General features: G+C 38.9%; 1 protein-coding gene across 1 annotated transcript; it reads left to right on the forward strand.

Annotated features, from left to right (window-relative positions):
• The first annotated feature begins 4,072 nt into the window (after positions 1–4,072).
• On the forward strand, positions 4,073–24,778 carry hgfa (hepatocyte growth factor a). Its single transcript, XM_026209658.1, has 18 exons — positions 4,073–4,316; positions 8,671–8,815; positions 9,260–9,372; positions 9,741–9,855; positions 13,135–13,277; positions 13,824–13,944; positions 14,024–14,142; positions 14,451–14,616; positions 15,340–15,473; positions 16,251–16,344; positions 18,247–18,383; positions 19,247–19,279; positions 19,475–19,583; positions 20,615–20,689; positions 21,389–21,526; positions 21,607–21,713; positions 22,303–22,445; positions 22,544–24,778. The coding sequence occupies exons 1-18, from the start codon at positions 4,268–4,270 to the stop codon at positions 22,724–22,726; spliced, it is 2,124 nt and encodes a 707-aa protein (XP_026065443.1). The 5' UTR covers positions 4,073–4,267; the 3' UTR covers positions 22,727–24,778.
• Positions 24,779–25,843: the final 1,065 nt, after the last annotated feature.

The raw sequence follows: 25,843 nt of genomic DNA on the forward strand, positions 1-25,843 counted from the left end.
TCCTGTGGAGTGATTGCTGGGTGCAGGTGCAGGTGATCAGTACTACGGTGATTGGGATCATGCTTGATGAAAGTCAGGTGCGGGTGATGATTGGGGTGGCTGTGATGGAGAGTTCCTGACATATGTTGACACAACAATACCCTTGTGAAAAACAAAAACACTTTACAATAATTTTAAAAAGAGTACTTATTATGGAAATAATATGCTTTAAAATAATATATTTAACTGAAAATGTATATTTACTATACTTTAAATTTATATTAAATGCAATTGTTGACCTTTAAATTTTTTTTTTTCTATTGAAACTTATAACATTGAAATTTACATTTACACCTGTAATAATAACACAATATTAATATGATAATAAAAATGTACTTTAAAGAACAGTGTACTGAAATGGTTAAGAAACATAAACGTCATAAATGTGTACTGCTTTCAAATACACTTATCTGCGTGTCCAGAATTTTTAATAAATATAATTTTTTAATTTGAAGTACACTACAAGTGCATATTCAATACAAATAAGTGCACTTCTTTTACACAAGAATAAAGTATTTTTTCCCTACTTTAGAAATATCCCAACAGTAAAGGATGCTAACAAGATAATTAGAAAGGAGCCAAATGGGGAAAATGGGTGAGAGATATGTGAGTGAGCTTTTTCGAAAAACAGAACAGCGTAAAAACAACAACAAAATATACAATAAAACAATAAAATGCTAATGATCTGCATGTAGCTTGCAAAAAAAGTATTATTTCAGAACACATGGCTATTTTCTATGGCTGTAAATGAAAACGATATCCTTTGATTACTGTAAATGATAAAATAATACTTTTTGCAGACTAGTACTTCTGCTAGTAGGGGCAATCTGGCCCATTGCAGCCAGCCAAACATTGACCCCTTGTTGGTAATTCACAGGTACAAGACACAAAGCTCTAATCCATACTTTACCTCAGTCCTGTTCTAATATTCCCCCTGTATTTTAATAGGCCTGTGTTGTCCTAATGTGACTCTGAGACCTCTGTGCTCATGGTTTGCTTTTCCTCCCTTGATATCTGAGCTTTTTCTCTGTCCAGCTGCAATATAACGCCTGAAGCCGAAGCACACATGCTCCTCTGAGGCGACAGCGCTCACATTGATGAGGAGAGTTTGAGCAAAAGCAGTAATGGAGATAGAGACTGTCTGGGAGTGTGACAAACAGATACAATCAGAAAGAATAAGAATGGCAATTAATGAATGAGACGGCAAGAAACAGAGATTGGAGGACTGGCTGGGGTTCAGACGGGAGTTCTGATGGTACTTTAATGAAGTGTTCTCTAAAAAGAACAAGCGTTTTTGGAGCAAGATCACACACATAAACTCAATGGCTCATTGACTCAATGGCTGTGCTGGGACAGTGCCAGGAGGTTATAGCCACAGTCAGCAAGATGAAGAAACAGAGGACAGAACAGAAGGTGTAAGTGGTGCCTTTCTAGGATATTGCTATGCATTTGCTAGGTGGCAATCCCTACCCCTAGGATGCAGTCACATTCAAAATAGCTCGGAAAATGTTTGCAGGCATTCCAGTCATTTCAAATCTACAAGATTGGGAATTTCACATAAGATTTCCCCATGCAATCTTGATTCGGGTTCAAGTTGTTCATCATGTAAATTTGCTGCGTTGACCAACAGAAAGCTTTTCAGTGTTAAAGTGACTTTTGTGTGAACATTGCTTCATATATCACTACACGATTAATAATAAACCATGGACCTGCATATTTTGCAGTAACAGCATTAAACCAACATTTAAACTTCAAGTCAATGGGATCTGAAATAGTTTGGCTAACAACATTCTTCCAAATATCTTCTTCTGTGTTCCTCAGAAGATCAAAATGCATACAGGTTTGGCATTATATGAAGGTGAGTATGATGAGTATGTGACAGAAATTTTATTTTTTGAGAGGACTATTCCTTTAAACCCTTTCCATTTCTTAAAATCAGCTACATTTGCATTCAGATATGCCTCCATCCAATCAACAACCAATGGATAGAATCAAGTCCAACGCTACTTTTTTCCCCCATTATTCATCTTATTTAGGTATATAATTATCTCACTACTTTCCTTGCATTGCAAGTTATTAGCACACGTTATGTGAAGCAAGATTTTGGACAAATGAGATTTGTCTACTCAACACAAAGCTGCATAAAATGTCCTGATGCTTGTCACTGTATCATGCGGGGAAGTGCTTGTCCTGAGCAGACCCATCCCACAGAACAGCTGTCACTCTGGAGTGTGATACATGACGTGGACAGATGTTCTGACAAATGGGACTGTTTTGTTATCGTTTGCTCAATAAAGACCCTTTAATCTTATTGTAAAACTAGTTCTTGTTACAGTAAAGCCTGCAGTGGAAAAGGGTGGAATTAATTCCAATTGTGCAGCTTTGTAATGGGCTTCACCAGGTCGTGCCGCCCACGGGGATTGAAGCCCAGCCTGATATATTTAAGTTAAGGCATTTGATCTGGCCATATTCTCCCCTCTGACTGACATCTGGGCTCTACCGCTGTTGGCTGGCCAGCATGCGGCTTGGGCCCACCTGCTCGCCACACATAACACAATGCAAACATTTCAACAGTTCGGCCAACTTTAAAAGCTCCACGCGACTTAATGAGAAAGAATCCAAAGTCTGCGTTTCACCTCTTTCTATGTCTCTTTCTCGCTCTCTAGAGGGTATTTAGAACTGCCCATTAACGGCCAAAGTGTGGATTTCCTGTGAAATAACGATTGTGCCCTCCACATGGTTCGCGTCTAAATACTCAAGAACACTTAGTTAAACATGAAGCCCGGCGATCGGCAATCGGAATGGGATTGCTTCCAGCTGTGCCACTCTGACCAGCATCCAAAGCGGGAGATTCTTTCTTTATTGATGCTGTAGCTTATACTGCATACATTGGCTTTGCTGTGGAAAAACAGGGTGGGTGTGAAGTGGTCAGCCATTCACTTACTCCCATGATTTCATTTTCAGATTGCAATCAAACTGCTCTGTGCCTGGAGGTGACCTTACAGATGACTGCTTTAGTCTCTTGGATAGCTTAGTTTCATGGTGAAGGGCTGTGCTGTAACTTCTCAGAAGTTCACTTTGATTCCTGATTTTTCTTAGGATTGGTTCTGTCTTCTGGTTACTGATTAATAATAGTGAATAGGAACTAATGTCAAAAGGGTAGCTGTCTCAAATGCACTTTTTAGGGACTGTTTAATTTAACCATGGGTGCAAGCATTGATACTGATGATGTGTTACTTTTTTCCCATTTAAATGTGTTGCTATATTACAGTGCTGAGTTTGAAGTCTGCAATAATTACAAGTAAATATTTCTTCACTTCCCATAAATTGTGTAAAAATGAATATAAGGTCAGTTGCTTATACAAGCCTTTTCTTTTATGTGCTATAAAGATTTTACTCTAAATGAGCTCTGATGTCTGAATAAAACTAACATGGTTGACCACTAAAGAATGTCTCAAATAGAGAGAAAAAAGTTTTCTATCAAGAAATATGCTGATAATTAAAATGTACAGGTCAAATACATTGATTTGTAAATTTGAGCCAAAATAGTCTATTTCAGACAGTTTGGAATATGTAATGCATGAGACACATGAACCACTTTTATGTACTTTTATGCTGTTTTTTTTTTTTCTTTCTTTTTTTTTTTTTTGAAGCTCAAAAGCTCCAGTTCATTGTAATTGCATGGAAAAGAGCAGCAGAACAATGTTTCTCCTATTTTGTGTTCCACTGATAGCAGTGATAGTGTTAATGTCCCTACCTATATTTATAACTTTGACACACATATGACGAACGAAGCAGATTTTAATAACAAGAAGCTCCACAAAACAATCACGGTTTAAGAGTGGCTACTTTCATTATTATTATTATTAGTCATCACTCGCTTAATACGCACATTTCATGACTGCATCTCTCTAATGTGGTTATCAGTCAAAGCTCTAGGAAATGACGCGTTCATCCGTCTGTGTTCTGATTATCCCACATCCACTTCTAAATTTAAGATTAAACTCGCCAATGAACGCAAATGTTGTGCGTGCGTGCGTGCGTGCGTGTGTGTGAAAGAGAGAGAGAGAGAGAGTGTGTGTGTGTGTGTGTGTTTGTGAGAGAGAAGATAGAGATCGCTGCGATCCGTTTCTCACTCACACCAGCAGCAGCAGCACCAGCTCGGACCTTATAAACTCTCCATCCCAAATCCTGGAACATAAGACCGAGAATCGTGAAATCGGACATAATGTGGATTTATCAAGCTCTTCTGTTCGTCGTACTTTCTGTGGAAGTGGGTGAGTGACCAGCGCGTAATGCGCAAGTGAAGTCAAAGTGCGTTATTGATGAACTGATCGTGTAAATCGTTTAAAACACAATGCAAATATGTGACTGTTAGATTTCTTTGAGAAATATCACATCAATTAAACAGAAGGTCATTAAGTTATGTATTCATAACTACTTCATGTAGATATTTTTTTCTTTCTTTTTTTTATAGGCTAAGTGATGTGCTTTTTTAGGGTACCTGTGATTGTGAGGATATTGGATATTATTTTGTGTATGTTTTGTATTTAAGACTTACCATGGTGATCAAATACCATATTTACTGCAGTCATACTCTAGTGAAACTACAAATCATCAGTGTCCTCACAAGAAATACAAAAATAAAATAAAATAAAAAGGCAAAAATATCCCAGAGAATTCTTCCTCTGAAGGAGATCTCGTATTAATGCCAAAGTGCACTGTAAACTCTCACTCCCAAGGCTCTAAAATTGGGTTTAATTAAACTTTATTACCTTTGAATAAAGTTTAATTGTTGCAAATTGGTTACGGCAGTAGGTTACGACCAGCTGTAAGTTCATTGCACTTCTCAGCCGTTTTGAATGACTTTACTGATGAAGAAACTTGAGCTGAAACTCTGAACTCTTAGAAATGCATGAAGATATTATTAAAGTTGACATATTTACAGTGTACAGTAGAAACTATGGTTATCACAGTAAACTGTTGGAAGGTTAAGTAGACTATTGGTGAAAAAGGAGCTCATCTTTTTCTCCACACAGAGCGACTGAGGGGTTCATTTGAGTTTAAATCAATTTAATAACAGAAAGTCCTCCCAACTTTTAGGTGGAAAGCTAAAAACACAAATAAACAATCCAAGTGGTTTTTAATATAATTATGTTTAGGAAGCCATAGTTTTCATACTGTCCTCATTCACACTAATGTATATTTGGTTTGGATTTTGCACAAATCCATTGACCTTTTCTCATGTTTCAGTCTCATAAACTGAAGCCTGAAGATGCTACATGCATCACGTAGAGCAGAGGGTTGGTGTGGCCTATTGGTCAAAGATCTGGGCTGGTAGGTTGTAGGTTCAAATCCCACACGTGATGAGCCATTCATTACCACCATTGTGTCTTTTAGCAAGACACTTTTCTGCAGTATTGCCCTCAGGGGGTCTGAAACTGCAAAAGTTTTATAAAACCGTTAACACGTACACTTAATCTGATGCTGAATAACATTGACATGAATCGTTTGATCCACTACAGCAATGCTACAGTCCCTTCCCAGTGTGCACATTTCCCGCAATGGGCAAAAGCACATATAAGGTGAATGGACTCTCTAAAGCTATTGACATGCTGTGCAACATCTGGACAGAGCAATTTCTCCCATATTTCACTATTGCAAATATCCACCGGACCAGATGTGCTGCGTAAACACAGAACGAGAAGTTCTTCAAACTTTCACTGAAGCTTTAGGAAAGGAAAGGACATTAGTGAGTCAGACTGAAAACATTAATGCTGATGTTTCTCTGATGCCCGTCCTCATTTCTACCATAAACACACCATCCCGTTGTTATTTAAGGAAGAGATTTAGCCAAATCTAATAAGCAGTCTGGGAGATAAAGATGCCCCCGACAGGCCAGAAAGAGGAATTTAAAGGAGTCTAATTGGGGCGCTGAAGGAAAAGATCAATGTTTGAAGAGCAACTCGATGAAATCCAGATGTGTTCAGATGCGGCCCAAACATTAATAATGTGTTCTCACCAAAACCGCTTAAGCCACAAGAGTTTGGAAGGAGATTTGCCAGCACTGCACGTGTCTGAAACAAACTGAGTGTTACCTTACACCGCTGATTTTCAACAGTTTACCAAATCACTTAACAATCAAGGCACCGGGCCCAAGACTACTGCACGATAATATGGGAGAGATATGTAGACTTTTATTAACTTTTTTAAAAGGTGATCGTTAACCCAAAATGAAGCGAGCATACCTGTAAAACTTAAAACTACATTAGACAAAAATAAAACGATCATAAAAGGAATACATATAAACTTGTATGCTATATTCCGAGTTTTGGGAGTCATTCAATAGATTTGTGTGCGGAACAGACTGAAATTTGAGTTGTTCATTGGTAACATTTGTGATTCAATGGTTCTTGCACACGGATTCCTACAACAAGTTGTTTAGTCCAATTTGTGAGCAACTGAAATGTTTCAAAAGAATGATTGGGTCAAGTTTAGTCCTGTCCCAGAGGTCATGCTTGGTGAAACCCGCAGTGTTTCGTCTGAGGGCGAATAAGTTCCCCACACAGATTCCACTCAAGTTCAAGTTGATCATGCAGATTTGCCGTGCTGACCAACAGCATACCAGAGGTTTGCTTCATACATCTCTGCACTACTGAAAACCTACACATGGACATGGTTTGAAGGAGTTCACCAGCGGAGCTAATTTTCTGGAAAGCTAGATATGGCAAGTTTTTTCAAACTTCCAAAGCAAACTGCAAACAAACTTGTTTTGGCCCAATTTTGTTTGAAATGACATTGCATCAGTTTTCCAACTTTCACTTGAAGTATATGGGGCCTTAAACCCTTACAGTAGTAGTTTGCTGTGAAGTCCACATCACTGTGAATTAGGCAGAAGTGTGCTTTGAAGGTCTGCAAATGAATACTTGCGAGCAACCTTGTGAAGCCTACAAACGCAACACTTTTTTTGACTTCAGATGGGCTTCACAAGTCCAGAAGCCTCAAATACACATGCACTGGATGAACTCTCTGACTCAGTGTCCGGTTCCTGCCGTTAAAGCTCACTGTTGGGAAAATTAGCAGTAAAAAGATGTCTTACATTTCAGTGCTTTCTTCACATAAAGGTTTCATATGATTCGGAAATCTTGAAATAATGTACACGAGTTGTATAAACTACTTTGATAAGACAATATGAGACAGTAATGACAGAGTTTTAAGTTTTGGGCGAACTGTCTCGGTATGTTTAACGTTTAGTAGTGCAGATCAGCAAATAAAGAATGTAAAGAAGATGTTGGACTTGAAACCACTAGAAAGATTATGGATATTCATAGCTTTGCCCATGAATGTAAGCTGACTTCAGGGATGTCCTCGGAGTGCAGTGAATCATGAGAGCCTGGGCCCCTCTCACTGGCCTCTCATTCATTTCTGCAGAAGAGACAGTCATAAAATAGTAAACAAGAACCTGATTTTGCTAATGTGAAAGGACATGAATGCCAATGACTCTAGTTGTGTTCACTCTGCTTGCTTTTGTTTGACATCAAAGTATCTTGGAATTAATGCAACATATTTTATGCTTAAAACAATTAACTATTTTCAACACTGCTAATAATAAGAGATATATCTTGAGCAGCAAATCAGCATATTAGAATGATTTCTGAAGGATCATGTGACACTGAAGACTGATTCTTCATCTTAGGGTGCTTTCACACTAGCACTTTTGGTGCGCACCTGGGGTCGATTGACGTCAGAATTCGGTTCGTTTGGATGATGTGAACGCTGTCTTCCGTACTCGGATCCGCACCCGCGAACCGTACCTGAGTCCACTTAAAAACGGTGGTCTGGGGTTCACTTCATGTGAACTCTGGTACGGTTCTCATGTGAACGCAATCGTACCAAATCGCGGAAGTGAACCGATTTTAATGACAAATTATTTGATGAAAATGTGTGTTTGTGTGTGTGTTTCACTCACTTTCCTGATGAGCGTGACTGACGCGCTGCAAGCAGAGAGCTGTAAATCTCATTTATTTTCGCCTTCAACGTTCTTTTGTGCATTTTCAGTAAATTCGTAAGACAGACGCAAGTGCCTTTATGTACCGAAGCTTTATCAACAAAACGAACAGTTCAAAAACGTAATACATAAAAGTGCACAGAGTAATGTTATGCATTTGCCACCTTCTCCTGCGCTGTCGTTACCAAGCAACGGGGTAAACAGCTGCTGGCTTGATGATGTAAGCAAACCGCGGTTCGGATTCAAGTATTATAATATGAACACAGTCCAGCGGGGGCAGGGGGAGGGGGGAGCAAACGAACTCGGGTTCGGACCAGGCAAGTGAACCAAGTGTGAAAGCACCCTTACACACCCCAAAACTTTGAACGGCAATGTGTATATTGTAAAAAGAATTAAAGGCATTACACATCACATGCTTAAGAGGGTAAAATCTGTCAAAGTATATCAGTTTTACGTCACATAGAGACACAAATTGGGCACAAATGGCACCATTTCCTGAGAACGACCCTTCTGATAATGTGTGTGACAGCTCCCACATGTAGGAGATTACGAGTGTACATCTACATGTGTTTTAAGTATCTGCATATGTGTTTGTGTTTAATCTCCTTGTCTCTTTTGTTCAGAGTGCAGGAAACAGACATTGCAAAGGTATCAGAAAAGTGAAAACAGCCGGCTGCTTTGTACAGACTGTCCGGAATCACCTCGGAGTAGAAGCCTCTCACTGGATGACTGCGCACACAAATGCAGCAAGAGCAAGAAGTCCTGCAGGTGACACATGCATATATAATCAAACAAAAACAAAAGTTTGAAGGGATAATTCACCTATAAAAAATAAAATTCTGTTATTATTTACTTTATAAAAATAATAAAATTCTGTTATCATTTACTTAATTCATACCATTTATTCATTATGATGCCGTTTGTTTTTTTTTTAAATGTTATTTTGGTATATACTGTTGATGTCAATGTGGACCAGTGTTGTTTTGAACACCAATAACTGGACAAAAACATTCCTCAAAATATCTTCTTTTATGTTATGCAGAACAAATTAAGTCATTCTGGTTTGGGATGACATGGACGTATGTAAATGGTAACAGAATTTTCATTTTGGGGTGAATAAATTGTTTAACAGACGCGCATCTGATCCAGGTGGGTCTCTGACCCAACAGAAGTCTTTAGTTTTCTTAGTTTTCTCTACTTGCCTCCTTACAGGGCATTCTACTTTGACCACATAAACAGGAAATGTCACTTACTTCCCTTCGACCGTTTCTCTGAAGGCGCAAAAAGAGAGCGAAAACCCAATTATGACCTTTACGAGAAGAAAGGTAAATATTTGCAATACACTTTTGAAGAAGTTCACTCACACTTGACTTTTTACTTGCATTTCTTCTGAAGTTTCCTGTAAATGTTTAGTTGTAATACAGAGCAAATGCCAGTCGTGTTTGTTTAGATCAGTGGCTTTAAGTGTGAAATGTAATTGTAAACAATACGTGCTTAAGACATTTGGCAGCAGACAGCAAACCAAGTATAAGAAAGCATGATGATAAGTCTTGACGTTTAGATCTATGCCGTTATCATCAATAAAACTCTTGCTTAGAGACTTTAAACACATCAGGATGTCAAAGAAATGTATAATCTGTTAACATCATTTATAGTTTCAGATTATATGAATATATGAGTATGTTTTCCACAGACTATGTGAGAGAGTGCATCATTGGGTCAGGTGTCAACTACAAGGGAAGAAGGTCATTCACAAAGACTGGAATTACGTGTCAAGCTTGGAATATGTCCATCCCACATGAACACAAGTAAACATTTTATTTTATTTTATTTTATTTACAAAAACCTAAAAGTTTAATTTTTTTAGACAGGCACCAATTAAAGTTCTCTTAAAAATTTGTCATAGCCAATAGAAACATGCATCTACATGCTGCATTGTGACTCGTCTTTGTTTCTTAGTGAATCGCGTTCTACAACAATGCAGCCGGTACATTCAGATGAAGCACAAACAATTTATATAGCATAGCATTTCTATTTACACTTGGTGTGAATAGCATCTATCACTGTTTGGAATTGTAAACAAGATGCTAATTGTTGCAATTTACACTGTGTGCAAACATTATCTAACAATATTTATACTCAGTATAAATAGTATTTAAGATCTGTTACACTTCGTGTAAATAGCATCTACCCTTTTTTACACTGTGTAAATATCTGTCGCTAATAAAAAAATGCTATTCATAGTGAATTCTTGCCTCTTTCTCTTAAACCACTCTGGAACTCAGTCGCTCTAAACTTCTCATTTTCAGCTTTCATATGGTCTCTGACAGCTAGCAATTTACGCAATAGTCCTCACTGTTCCTAGCACAGACGTACCATTAGCTGTTAATCGCCGCTAGCATGCTATCTGCCAACAATCGCTGATTAGTCTGGACTGCAGATGAGATTGCTTTCAGGCCTGGTCATTTGAGAGTCATCTTTCTGACAACAGAAGTTAAGTAGGACTGTACGGAGTAATGCCTTGACTGCGTGAACATAAGCCAATCTGTTAATGAGGTCAATTGTTTCCAGGTCCTTGTTAGCCAAGATGTTGTTAGCTTTACACTGCTTACAAACTGTATAAAGATTTTAGAGGTGAGAGAATGAAAGAAAGATAGAGAAAGAACAAGAGGAGGAGGATTTATGGACTGAAGTCATGTTCTGTCTGCCCTCCAGCTGAGCTCACAAAGCCGCAGACACATTAAAATACGAGCAGCACTCGAGACTAGAGCACAGATGCTAATCCAGACCTTCTCCTCCCTATGGATAACAATACTTTCCTACTTCAATTCCCTTCAAACCTTTTTCCATGTGATAAGATCTTTTCCCTCTCAGACTCAAGCTTCTCATTCTGTCCACCAGCACAACATGTCCACCTGCCTCATCCATTTGGCCAAGCCAAATGGGGAGACAGCAGAAAGCAATCAGAGAGAAGGTAATGTGAGCCAAGTAAATCAAAAGCCTTTGTCCTATCAGCAAGGTGTTGGTGCTGGTTCCACAGCGACCTGCTGCCCTGAAATGTCATTTTTTGAGATGCAAACCTTTTGTACAAACGAAAGGTTTCCAATAAATGACCAGTTTCCAACCCATATAGTCTCCTGGTGTTGTAAATGGGATTAAGAAAAATTTCAAGTTTCTGTTGGGATTGCATACAGAGTGTGAGAGTGTCTGTTGGCTGCCAGAGAGAAATGGCTGGCTAACATCTGTTAGCACAACGTCATTAGCTATGGAGAGCTCAGGCCTCATGTGGAATCAGCCGCAAGATCCAGATGCAGGAATCCAGTCCATTCCATCATTGCAAGCCTTTTTAAAATCCAGTTGGTCAAGCAATGCATCTGCTCTGCATGGCTTTTGTTTAGATGGTGTCCTGATATGGTGCCATTCTAGCTTATGTTGATGTTTTAGAAGCAACGGGATTTTTCCAGATCATTTCAAAGGTTTGGGTTCACTTAGATTTAGATCATCAGATAGCATATGTTGGGGCACAATGTGCTTGGTTTACATGGTTGTTAGCTGGTCCAGGCTGGTTTAGATGATTGATTCAAGTCAGCCTGGTAGACGGTTCCTCCAATCCAGTTCAAAGTTTAGCTTCAACCCTAATTAAACCAAGCAAGTAAACTAATCATGGTATTCAGAGTTACTAGAAAGTAGATGTAGGTAGGTGAGCTTGATCAAGGTTTGAGCTAAACTCTGCAGGGCAGTGGCCCTCCAGGGCTGGATTTGAGGGTATCTATGGAAGACATCCATACTGCTTATTGTATATAGCAGTGATTCTCAATTCCAGTGCTGGGGTACCACTGCTCTGCACATTTTGTATATCTTCCTTACTTAAAACACCTGATTCAGATCATCTGCTCATTAGGAGGGAGATCTGTGAACTGAACCGAGGGCGTCAGATAAGAGAGAAATACAAAATGTGCAGACCAGCGGTGACCCAGGACTAGAATTGAGAACCACTGATGTATAGCAGTGGTTCACTATCCTGGTCCAGGAGAACCCCCAACACTGCACATTTTAGACGTCTCCCTATTTCAAACACACCTGATTCAACTCATAAGCTCATTAGTGAAGGCTCCAAGACCTCAAATGTGTGCATCATATAAGAGAGACACCAAAAAACGTGCAGTGTTAAGGATTCTCCAGGACCAGGATTGGGAACCACTGGTGTATAGGACTGTGGGACCTTGTAGACCAGGGGAGTCCAATCTTGCTTCTGGAGGGTCACTTTCCTGCACAGTTTAGCTCATACCTTCTCCAACATACCTGTTAAGAATTATTAGTAATCCAAAAAACCTTGTTCAACTGGTTCATGTGTAAAGGTGGCCCCTCCAGGAGCAATATTGGGCACCCCTGTGGTAGACCATTTTGGTCATCCCGTAGAATGTAGACTTTCCTGGTGTGGACCTCTGCCGAAAGACCACCAGGTTTCTTAAAGTGTGTCATGACCATGACACACCCTTTACGGCATTGGTCCTGCCTTTTTTCATGCTGGGCTCATTCCAGGACTGATCCTGGCAAAGTTACTAGGCCCCATCCCAGGACGTGTTTGTATTCACACAGAAGTCATTCCGACAAATTTTCCAGGATCAATGCTCTGTGTGAAAGGGGCTTTAACTAGTTCCATCAGGTAGCCAACCAGCTTAAAAGGAATTACCATGCTGATCAACCCGTCTCAGTTCTCAAGCTGAACCAGCACTGACACAAACCCAAAATTCATACTTTTCTAAGCTTAAATTTTTGGCTAATTTGTCTGAATTGTTCAATCATTATTCCAGAAGAACAGGTCTGTCCAATCTTGTTTCTGGAACACTCTGCAACACTCTTCTCTAGCCAACACACCTGCCTGGAAGTTTCTAGCAATGTTGAAGACCCCGAATAGCTCTTTCATGTGTGTTTAAATAGAGTTCGAGCTGCAGGCTGCAAGACAGTGGCCCTCTAGGGAAATGGCTGGACACCTCTGAAAAAGTCAATTTGAGCTGGTTGATCTGGTTGATGAATTTCTGTTTCTAAATGTATTCCCTCTTTTTATTTGTATATTTATTTATCAGTTTCAAGCCTGCCAGGCACAAAAAGTTCGACCTGCGACAGAACTTCTGCCGAAACCCAGACAATGATCCAAGTGGACCCTGGTGCTTCACTGAACTCACTGAGACGCGGCACCAGGAATGTGGGCTGCCCCAGTGTTCAGAAGGTTAGAGATGACTTCATCAGTACTACCGTATTTTTCGGACTATAAGTCGCAGCGAAATATAAGTCGCATCAGTCCAAAAATACGTCATGACGAATAAAAAACATATACAAGTCGCACTGAACTATAAGTCGCATTTATTTAGAACCAAGAACCAAGATAAAACATTACCGTCTCCAGCCGCGAGAGGGCACTCTATGCTGCTCAGTGTAGGCTACAGGAGCAGTGAGCAGCATAGAGCGCCCTCTCGCGGCTGTAGACGATAAAGTTTTCTCTTGGTTCAGTTCTCTTGGTTCATGTCAAATTATTTTTGATAAATAAGTCGCACCTGACTATAAGTCGCAGGACCAGCCAAACTATGAAAAGAAGTGCGACTTATAGTCCGGAAAATACGGTATATAGAAAATGTGCTTTTGTGTCTGTACAAATCTGTATTTGAGAGTACCATATGTCAGTATATTTGTGTTTGTTGTACTTTCTGCATGATATTCCACTATTGTTATGTGTGCATTTGGTGTTTGCAATACCTGTGTGCATGTGTGTTTGTAGTGGAGTGTATGAAGTGTAATGGGGAAACATATAGAGGGCCCATGGATCACACAGAGAGTGGGAAAGAGTGCCAGAGATGGGACTCACAGAAACCTCATAAACACACCTACCAGCCTCACAGGTACATATTCACATCTATACACAGACACACACCCCAACTGTGTGTTTTACAACATGCTCCTTTGTATCTATATTTATAGGCATGTAGGTAAAGGCCTGGATGACAACTACTGTCGCAATCCCAATAATGACGTGCGTCCCTGGTGTTACACGATGGACAAAAACACACCATGGGAGTACTGTAACATCAGTGTGTGTGGTATGTTAACTTTTACAACTTTTGCCATTACATAGTTGAATACTAATCAGAATATTGTCTGTTTTGAGTTTAGTTCAAGCTAAATGTTTCTAGCACATGTGAAGGAAACCACTCTCCCACCGCAGATACTTGTATGTGTGCGTGATATTTAGTTTAGCCCAGGGATTGTGCACAGGTGCACTGACTTGTAAATCTTGTGGTTCAAGTGTTACTCCTGTATTTCATTCATGGCATCTTTCAAATGGAAACATTTTTCAAATGCTGACGCTTGGAATTCCTGACATTCTCTCTCCCTTTCTCTCGCTCAGGCTCAGATAATGATGTGGAAGTGGAGGTGACCACCTCTTGTTTTCAGGGTCAGGGAGAGGGTTACAGGGGTACAGTCAATGTGACCCCTGCAGGAGTGACCTGTCAGCGCTGGGACGCCCTCTTTCCTCACAACCATTCATACACACCACACAACTATAAATGCAAGTGAGTCATGCTACACTTATGTTTTTCAGGACATGTTGCTGTGTGGTTGCTAAAGTGTTCTGATGATTTCTATGATAGTTAGGTAGTTGCTGTGTAATATAGCTAAACATATACATAAAGTACATATATGATATATTGCTTACAGCTTTTTAGTGAGCCTTAATTACCATCAAACAGCTAATGATTCCAATTAGATTCAGATTATTTGATCAAATGTAGTTATGAAGATGAAGTTGTGTTTTCTAGATTTTTTTTTTTTTTGGTAAGTTTAGAGTTTCAACAATATACAGTACAGTCATTTTTACCTGCATTTATTTTATATATATTATTTTATATATTTTTAATAAATAAAAAATCACATGGAAAAAAAAAATCTTTTGAATCAGTTTTGAATCCATTAAGTGACAGTTAGATTTTTTGCATTTTCATACTAGCAGGTTACTAGTCTAATGATGCATTCTTTAGGAAACTTAATGACCAAATAAAAAATGTGCCTAAAAATTTCACAGTGATGCTTAATTTAATGTTTAATTTAATATACAAATATACAGTATTGTTTGAAACTGTGTATATATATACTTTTTTTTTCTAGTTATGGGCTAGGATTTGGGGTTTGCTCACGTCTGACTGATCCTAAACCACTACCGACATCCTGAAAAAGGATAAGCAAGAACAATATACATGCAAAAGTGATTTTTACAGAATTGTTTGTGTCCCACTCAGGGATCTCAGGGAGAACTTTTGCAGAAACCCTGATGGCTCTGAAATTCCCTGGTGTTTTACAACAGACCCAAAAGTACGCAAAGCTTTCTGTACCAACATCCCCAGATGTGAGTCAGAGAGCTTTGACAGCACAGGTGAGCCTACACAGTACACACACACACACAAACACACACACACACACACACACACACACACACATCTTACACGCACTCACACATGTATTGCCCCGCATGGCTAGGAATCATGAACCATGATTACCAACATAATGAACTGTGTTGTTCCAAAACACTTAGCTCGTCATAATTTACAGGAATTTTAATGATTAAAGACAAAGATGTTTTGTGCACAGGCGCCATCATGGACGTATGGAGAATGCCTGTAAAGCTCTGGCACCCAACTCAAGTGTGGTTTTGTTCTGGGTACCCCCACATTCCCTTCATCTGTGTCACACAAGCAATCATAAAAGAAAAAGATTATTCTGTACGAATTTTGTAGTCCATTTTAAAATTCTATTAGAATAATCTCTTCTTTTTTTATGCATGTTCCAGCTTTGTGTTTCAAAAGACACATTTCTCACCAGAAGAGTCTCTTTGAGGTTCCAGGTCAGAGAGACAGGGCAGTGCCTCTCTGGATTCACTCAAACTTCAGTCAGATGTTGGCACAGACAAAAGCTTTTTTCCCTTACACGTTTGCCAACCACCAATTGTAAAGTGGCCCCTGACGTGAAATTGGCCCTCCCCCACTAATAAAATGCTATTTCAAACATGCTTACTTCATGACAGCATGGATACAATCAGCAAATCCATAAATAATCTAAACATGGAGCTTTGATTTTACTGAAGGTACATGCATGTGTTTATACTTGCTTGACATTGTTTCTTATCTTCATGTCTGTTTTATCTGTGTCCTAGAATGTTATGAAGACAATGGGGAGAGTTACCGTGGTAATTTGTCGAAAACAAGATCTGGGATTCCTTGTGGGCTGTGGTCCGACCACACACTCAGGTACATGTTTCCATGAAATCACTGAAACCATTTAAAGCTGCCATGTGTCAGTTTTAAAAGAAGTTAAAATACACTCTATTCCATTGTTCAAAGAAAACCACTGGCTGCCATTGTCCAAAATAATATGTAGAGCTGTACACTCAATCAGCTGTGTTATGGATTAGTATCCATTGAAAATATTACACCGCAAAAGACTGCTATTTAAATATCTGTATCTGTGTGAATGAGCCGCACAGGTATTTACTGCAACCTGCCAAAATAAAAGTTTGTATTATCTTGAAGAATTTATGACAGATATATATTACTACTGTATAACAGAATGTACTCCTGGTAATAATAATAATACAATTTATAAAAAAAAATATTTAAGGATTTTTTTTATTTATTTAAACCTCTGTTTTGCAGCTCAAAAATAAAAGCAATTGTGGATTTTCCATTAAAGATTGAATTGTTGAAGCGGAACAGATTTTATAGGGGTTTAATAACCTACAGTATATGGAAATATTTCTGAAATTCCATTTGGTGATACTACAGAAATTGACAATTATAGTTCATTATAGAGAGTACGGGTCAGTCAATATTTGTCTCTCAATGACAGAAATTTTTTAAAATGTAAGAAGCTGTAAACACTTTCAAAATGTAGTTCACTTAATTATGCAATGAGTTTAGTGTAAGGATCCAAGATGGTCGGCAAATAAGCAAAATGTTGATATAATATATATATATATACCTGACTATGTAGATTTCTATGTGTCCTTCATTTTCCATGGATGTCCACGGCCCCTGCTGACGATGACAAAAACATCACACAGACAGTGTGCAGACCATCACGGAATGCGGACGGCCAAAGTATTCTTTGGACTTTGGTCACTCACGATGTTCCATTCTAGTTAGAATGCTGTCTTAGAAGGCGGCTGTCTATGTAGGCAGTGAGGCAGTTCACTAGGTTTTGAAATATGTAATGCTGCTTTGCACTTTTGCTCTCTCTTGGGTTCCTGTTGACTCTTGGAACCAGTCTTCTTTGTAGAAGTCATTTATTAGCAGTGATGTTGAGTTTGCTTTGAAAGGCAGTTATCAGGCAGAATTACAACATCGAAAGAGAACCGAGGCAGTGATAACAAACAGAGAAGGGAGAGCCGGGCCGCTCATATTCATCACTGATACACCGCGGACAGAAAGTACCACACGCTGTTCCACGGGAGACAAATGCCCCATAAAGCAGCTCGCTCAGCATCCTGTAGTCCCTCGACTCAGACTAAGCTGTTAACATTACTTAATTTACAGGAATTTTAAAAGCCAAAATGGCACAGACAGATGGACATGTTGCAGGAGTGGCCTCTGACCCCAGGAAGTGCTGTCCCCCGCTCTCAAAACACGGGCAGATCAAAGCCAATCAGCTTCTTCAAATGGCGTCCAGCCAGCGAGTCTGCCTCACTTGGGGTCGAAAGGTTGTCTCTGAGAAAACTCAGTGTTGGCTTGTTCAGCGGTCACTGGGGACAAGAAATTACCTCTCCACTCTATCACTCTTTGCTTCCTACACATTTTTCATTCTAGGTTTTCAGCCCCTGCGATCCGAGGGCTGTCTGTCTTGCTCTAGGATTTATTTTCTTTGTAAGTCAACTCTGTAGAAGTCGCTTGGCAGGCAGTTTTTGCGCTGGCTTGCGTGTAGCCTCGAGGACAGGTGGTGTAAAACGCAGAGCCGCACTGACCGTTCTGAGTTCATACTTTCAAACTTTTATGGGTGCTGGAGGAATGATATTAATATGATTCCTTTTGAACATCTTGCCATGCAATGACATACGAGTCAACATTTCCATTCGTCTTGTGCTGGCCTGTTTCTCTGAACTGAGTAGCTGATTTCCTGTTCTTTGTTTTTGTGTGTGTGTGTGTGTGTGTGTGTAGGAGAGACACGCAGTCAGCGAAGGCCAGCGCGGGCTTAGAGTTGAACTTGTGCAGGAATCCAGACCGAGATAAGCATGGGCCATGGTGTTACACGTCCAACTCCTCTATTCCCTGGGACTACTGCGGACTAGAGCGATGTGAGTTTCCTACTTCCTGTTTTGTCTTCTCTTTTCCCTGGTTAAAAGCTCAATTTAATTCTGAATGGCACACAACTCTGGTTATGATGACGGACAGGTTCTCTTGACCTCCATGCCAGGGGTGTTTTGTCATTATTTGTAGCTTTCAAAGTCTGTTGGATATTATGGAGTGAGTTTGTGTCTGGGAATTTTTTTTTTTTTTTTATAATAATAATCATTATAATTGGATTTTTATAATTTTGTTTCATTCAGGCACGTTTGTGATGGTCAGCTAGTGCATGTTGATGAATGAGATGCTGTTTGTGTGGGCTTGCCATTCGTCATTATAAAAGGAAACATATTCTAGGTATAGTTCTATAAAACTGTATATAGGTTTATCCAAGTTACATTGGTTTACATTGTGTTTCAACAATAACCCCATTTTAATTAATGAAAATTGAGTTGTGAATTTAAAAAAAAAAAATTTTTTACAAGGAGTAATATGCACTTCAAATGTTTCATTTAGTACTGTCAAATGTTTAATTGCACCCAAAACAAAAGTTTTAGTAAACATGATGTGTGTGCGCTGTGTATATTTATTATGTGTGTAGTATATTTAAATACGCACACATGCATGTATCTAAGAAAAATATAAAATAATTACAGAAAATATAAATTAGATTTGAATACACACACACACACACACACACATATATATATATATATATATATATATATATATATATATATATATATATATATATATCGCATATATATATCGCATATATGTGATTTAATCACGATTAATTTACAGCACTAGCTTCATTATAATATTGTTGCTAGTTTTTTAGTGCAAACTAACATTTAATGTCTTTATTATTCAGGTAAATCAGTGTCAATTGATGACCATCAAAAGAGTAAGTTCAAATACCAATTATTTTTTGTAGACGTTAACAATGCAGTGTCTCTCAGTTGGTGGGCTGCTTGCCTATTGTGGCCACAAGCACCAAATAAAAAAAATGCTAAATGCAAATAATAAAATAAAACACAGAATAAATCATATTAAATAATTAATATGAATGCTATGAATGCATTTTGTCTTCTCTCATCAGGTGAAGGACCAAAACCATCTTGTTTTATACACAAGACCACACGGATTGTTGGGGGGATGCAGGTGCAGCGGGCTGAGGATGGAAGCTGGGTGGTCAGCATTCAGAAAGGGTACACACTTCCTGTTTGATCAGTATGAAGTATTACGTATTATCTAAGTCAGTCTGCGGTAATCTAAATATGTAGATAAAAAGAATACTGCAATGGATTAAACACCTATTAAATATATACAGGAAAGGGTAACATCTAAATTAACTGGTTTTATTTAGATCAAAAATATTATATAACATTGAAAGAATGTAAATGCGTTAATTTCGAATCACGTCAACTCTCAGAATATTTTTTGGCATATTAATGGACGCGGCAATGTTAAAGTATTTGTTCTTGGTGGACTAGCAAGCTGCTGTAGAGCAAGTATAGTCTTGCTACTGCCAACAGATACACACTGCTGCTGTATGAATAGGCATATAGCCTGGATCTAGGCAGATCTAGACAGGTGGAGTTGGGGGAGGTGGAAGTCTTTAGAGAAAATTTTATAATGTGATGAAGACTGGCTTAGAACGAACTGATCCAGATAATTTAAATGTTGAGCAAGCAACATCATAGACTTCAGAATCAGCAGGAGCCATTCGGTTTGTGCCATGTAGGACATGATGTGATTGCAAGCAGATTGCATGTAAACCCATACGTATTTTCATGACTGAACTAGATATTTATACCGACATAACTAATTTCATAGGTTAACTCAGGTAAAAAGCTATTTTAGGTAAGAATTGCAGGTTACAATGCTCTACATTCATAGCATTGCAATATAATTTAACATTTTATATTGGACTTTTTTTTTTGAGAATGAGTATAACATCTAATTCATAAAATGTTAAATTTAGTTTATTTTGTATTGCACATGTTGAGGGTCTCTTTTTAAAAAAAAGTTAAAAACATTTGCAACATGTGGAACACTAAAATATAGTTTGTTCAGTATGGGTGTGTGTGTGTGTGTGTGTGTTTTAATGGCGTTATGTTTTAGGATATTTGGCAAAAATATGCTTTAGTATCTAGAAAATTCAGAATAATATGTTATCTTTATAGCACTGTGGACAGTAGTTATTTTAGACTCATTCTGATTGGTTCTCCCCCTACAGGAACAGACATTGGTGCGGTGGCTCTCTCATCAGAGAGGAATGGGTTCTGACTGATCAGCAGTGCTTCTCTACCTGGTAATCCTTCCATTCAACCCATCTTACATCTACTATTAACTAGGCACTCTCTCTTGACAATACAAACCACATTTGAGTTTTCCTTGGGCGTGCATGATTCTGGCCCGTCCCGGCCTTGTGTTCCCATCTGTCAGTTGATGTTTTCTATGAGACGCGAGGATCCAGAGTTTCCGGTTTAAGAGAGAGTAGTGACAGATCCGCTCGATGTGACTGATGGCTCTCTGCTCTGTCAGTGGTGCATCTGTTTAGACTCTGTGTTCGGCTGCATGATATATGCCCGTGGATCTGCTTCAGTGACACTTGAGTGAAAACCTGCTGGCTCTGTTTAGTTTGAGGGGGGAAAGGGGGACAGAAGGAGAACGAGAGCGTGCGTGTCTGGCTTTTAGATCATCTCTACATTCCCCAGATCCGCTCCCTGGTGGGTTCAGCTATCTTGTGCTTCACATGAAGACACAGGCAGGGCTGGATGCTATGTGCCTTGACCAGAACTGGAGATGACTTTACCAGGGTCGCTCGCCAACTTACATATGTCACACTTGCAGAAACTCTGCTCCGCTTCATCTGCGATCCACATCAGATTAGATATGTTCAGAAGGCTAAAATGACTTAACATTTGTCTCTGATACTCTAATTGCATATTTTAGTTGTCATGTACTTGACATATATGCTTATATATAGTGTTTCATGCACGTTCCTCAGCGTTCCTGACCTCTCGGAGTACACCGTGCAGGTGGGGCTTCTGCATCTCAACGCGTCCACCAGCACACAGGGTCTCCGGATCGCACATGTGGTTTGCGGGCCTGAGGGCTCCAACTTGGCCCTGCTCAAACTCACGACGTAAGTGCATTTATCCATCTGCCCATTCATATTTTCATTCATCCAGCCATTCTTTTGGTAACCCACCGTCTTATGCCCAGGCCTGCCCCTCTCTCTGAGCATGTGCGAACTGTGCTACTTCCTGTCGCAGGATGTGCCATTGCAGAAGGCACCTACTGCCTCATGTACGGCTGGGGAGACACTAAAGGTACTATTCTATTCTATTCTAGTCTAGAAATTTTTTTCCTGTGGCTCAGTGGCAGAGCATTGCGTTAGCAGCGCAAAAGGTTGTGGGTTTGATTCCCAGGGAACACACATTAGGTAAAAAATGTTAGCCTGAATGCACTGTAAGTCACCTTGGATAAAAGCATCTACTAAATGCATAAATTTAATTTAATTTTAATTTTAAATAATTCAGTCTGAGCACTGTTGAATTATTACAAAAATATTATGAATATCCGAGATATGATAGTATTAATATTTCTATTTCTATCTTTCATACCTTTTTTCCCTTTCTTTTTCCTTTAAACTAGTGTGAATATGGATTTTAAAAACACAGCTCCATTCATAAATTCAGATAAAATATGACCTCTTTTATTCATGCTTGTATCTTGTGGAACAATTTGACTCTGCATTATTAAAACACAAACTTGTACAAACTAAATATTCTTAATTCATTTTCCCGAACCCATGTTGAGTTATTTAGACACATAGGGCCATATAAATAAAGAATTGCATTCAAACCTTTCCAGACCATCACATTTCTATTAAAACTGACCCTTTGACCTCTCTGTTAGGCACGGGTCACGAGGGCAGCCTGAAGATGGTGGGGCTTCCGATTGTCAGCAACAAGAGGTGTTCTCAAAGCCACAAAGGTATTCTGCCCATCACAGAGACTAAAATCTGTGCTGGAGGCAAGAGAGACCAAGGTGTTTGTGAGGTACGAGTCAGTTCCTGGTTTTTGAGACTTGTCATTTCAGATGACTGTGTTTTGTTTCATGAGTGTGACCTCTTTTCTTATTGATTCACCTCTTACAGAAAGACTACGGTGGCCCATTGGTGTGCCAGGAAGGCGAGAGCAAGGTCATAGTGGGCGTGAGCATCAACGGCCGCGGATGTGCCGTCGCCAGGCGTCCCGCCGTCTTCGTCAATGTGGCTTTCTACTCTGAATGGATCCGCAAAGTCTTCAAATACTATTCAGACATGGAAATAAGTTACTAGATTATTATAATTTCCACAGATGTGGTGAATAGAACTCATGGTGCGTTACGGTTTTTAGCATCTACAGCATGAAGACCAAAGGAGGCCAGAGTTTGGTTTGTTTTTTAGCTTAAATTAAAACCACTAGTATGGAAAAGGTGCAAGGCAAGAATATCTGATGTTTTTGCAAACAAACAGCAAAAATCTGACTTTTTTATTTTTTTTAACCAACAAATGAAGGAAATGACAACTTCTGAACTCTCTGGGAGATTGTTGTGGCTGGTGATTTAGCCCTCATAAATTAAGGACAGATGGATAAATGACGGAAGAAAAACAATTAGAAGAAACGGCGGCGTTGATCCTTACGAACACATTTGTCTCGGCGCAGATGTTGTTCTAAATGTCATTCCCTGGAGATACTTGAAGATGGCAATAAGTCGACATTTTCAGACAGGACGGAGCTTTTGTTTTCACTCGGGTGCTTTTTTCAGACATGATCACTTGTTCACATCTGAATTTTCTTCGGTGTACGTAATTTTAAAGGCGTTTCAGGTGCAAGATATAAGGACGGTGTTCCATATCACCGTTCCCAAAACACCATTTTCAACGTCAACCACTTCGTGAATCAGATTCAGAGCGGCGGTCTTCACCGTGGTTGGTATACATGCTTGACTGGGATGTTATCACACACCACCAGAAGCGTTCAGTGACAGCCTAATGTTTTGCACCTTGCTTTACTCCTGTTTGGAGCATTCTGTGGCCCCTTTGGGGCTGTTTCGTGTACTGCACTCCAAAGAGTGTGCTAATGTCACTCTGCACATCCGTAGGTCTTATAGATCTGAAATTACAAACATCTGAAGGTCTTTCCTTTCACATGGTGTAATATATCTGTCGAAAATTTTATATGCAGTTTTTGAAGTATTTATTCTTGTCTTTTATGGCTAAGACAAAATTCATGGCATTTCATCTTCCAGAAGTGTTTGTGTTTAATCTGGCATGTAAATTTGAAACATATCAAAACAAAAAGGACAATGTGTCTTTAAAGGAAAATATTGGGTCTAGAAAGAGCTTCAACTCAGATATGGCTTCCTGAGGGTTTTTAAGCCATACATGTGTGTCATCCATGTGGAGGGTCTTAGCCACGAGTGCACAGATACTTAATAAAACTGCAGTACTAAATAAAGTAATGCAGTCGACAACAGGCAGGGTAACTTTTAAAGGGGTCATCGGATGCTACATACACTTTTACAAGTAGTTTGAACTGAAATGTGTGTGTACACAACGACCCTATAAGGATAAAAATCCACCCACTAAAAATCTTTACCCCTTTCTCAAATCGAGCCGATCTCAGATGCCTGTCTTTGTGACATCATTCAGACAGACCCCTCCCACGGTAGTTTGATTGACAGTAGCGTTTCAGCATTGACTGGACTGGTGTCTTACATTAGACCTGCCCTGAGTAAGCTGTCAACAACTCGATCTACCTAAATGTCTATTTCCGCGCAAATCATTCGTGGTCCAGCTTCGCCTACAGAAAAAGTGAGTATAAGGTTTTTTTAATGAATCTTTGCAAATTGCCTTTCCTAATAAAGTGTTAATTAGCAAGAATACAGGCTAGGAAGCGAGGGGCGGGGTCAACAGAGCTCATTAACATTTAAAGGAAAATGCTACAAAACAGCTTGCTCTGAAAAGAGCTGCATTTGATAGGGTAAGAAGGGTGTTTTTACACTACCCTTGAGAAAATTTACACAAACTATGCTACACACTTTTCATTAAGACCCTAAAGTATCATAGCAACTTGTGAAAAATGGGCACCCGATGAATCCTTTAACTAAAGTTTATTGAGATTTCAAAACTGAAATGTATTTGATTGTAAATATTATGTTCACTATGTATATAAGGGGTCTGTTTTTTATCTATTTTTACACTTGTTTTGTATCGTTAACAGTTTTGTGATTTTGTGTGCTGCTGCCATCAATGGTCTTAATATTAAATATCTAGGCTGCTGTTATTTGTAACACTTTTTATAGATTGTTTTGTATTTTCAACTTTTAAATTGTAAGTAAATGTACCTGTGGCATTTTTGTTCCATTTGTAAAGTGTTTTTTTTTTTTATTTTATTTAAATTTTTTAAAAACCTTAAACTATTAAAATAGTTTTTGTTAATTGAAATAAACCTAATATAATTATAAGATAAAATTAGCTAAATAGCAAAATGACTGAATGAAAACAAAAAACAAAATATATATATATATATATATATATATATATATATATATATATATATATATATATATATAATTATTATTATTTTTTTTGTATTTTGAAAATATTAAAAAAGCAAATTCTAATAGCAAATTTGATATTCTAATGTATTGATACCTTCCATGGCCTAATGGTTTCCATTTGCCTGGATCTAATGTTTCAACCCGAGTGTGTGTGTCAGTTTGCTTTCAGCAGGTTGTGTTCAGGCATGAATGCACCCTCTTCTATGGATGTTACAAAAGGACGTGTGAGGAAAAAAGGTCACGTGGACCCAAACCAATAGTTTCCTGTTTCCTTCAGGGTGCTTAAATCAGCAGGGGTCCAAGGTCAAAGTTCGACCTGTTGAAAAGGTAACCGAATTTATAAAGCAGTTACTTGAGTCAAACGGGAGCAGGCAGACAGTATGTTGAAGCAATTATGGATGAGAGTCAGGAGAGGTTTTATGAATAAGGCGTTTCAGCTGCGGCTCCATGATGGATTTTTGCCGCCATGCAAGGTAAAACTACACCTGATTCAGTTGATCCAGCAGCGGCTGATTATTGTTGAATCAGATGTGTTAGTTCAAGGCTGGAACAAATTATGTTATTGTGGGGTCTCAGAGGACAAGGGTTAAAAACCACTGGAACAGACACAAGACGTCTGATCTTCTATTGGACTCCAATGTACAGTAAAACACAGAGGTTTTGTGTTTAAATCAAGAGAAAACCACATTTCCACTCCAAACTCTCTCTGAGAGTAATCATTTGAAGTCATTTCTCTGCTTCAGTGGTTTGTTAACTGCCCGTATAATGACTCTCTCCAATCTTTTATTTATTTCTGAGCATCTTGTTCATGAGCGGTGCATATTTTCTTTAGAGTTTTCTACTGTATGCA

This window comes from Carassius auratus, chromosome 29, assembly GCF_003368295.1.
Source record: "Carassius auratus strain Wakin chromosome 29, ASM336829v1, whole genome shotgun sequence".
NCBI classification, from domain to species: Eukaryota; Metazoa; Chordata; class Actinopteri; order Cypriniformes; family Cyprinidae; genus Carassius; species Carassius auratus.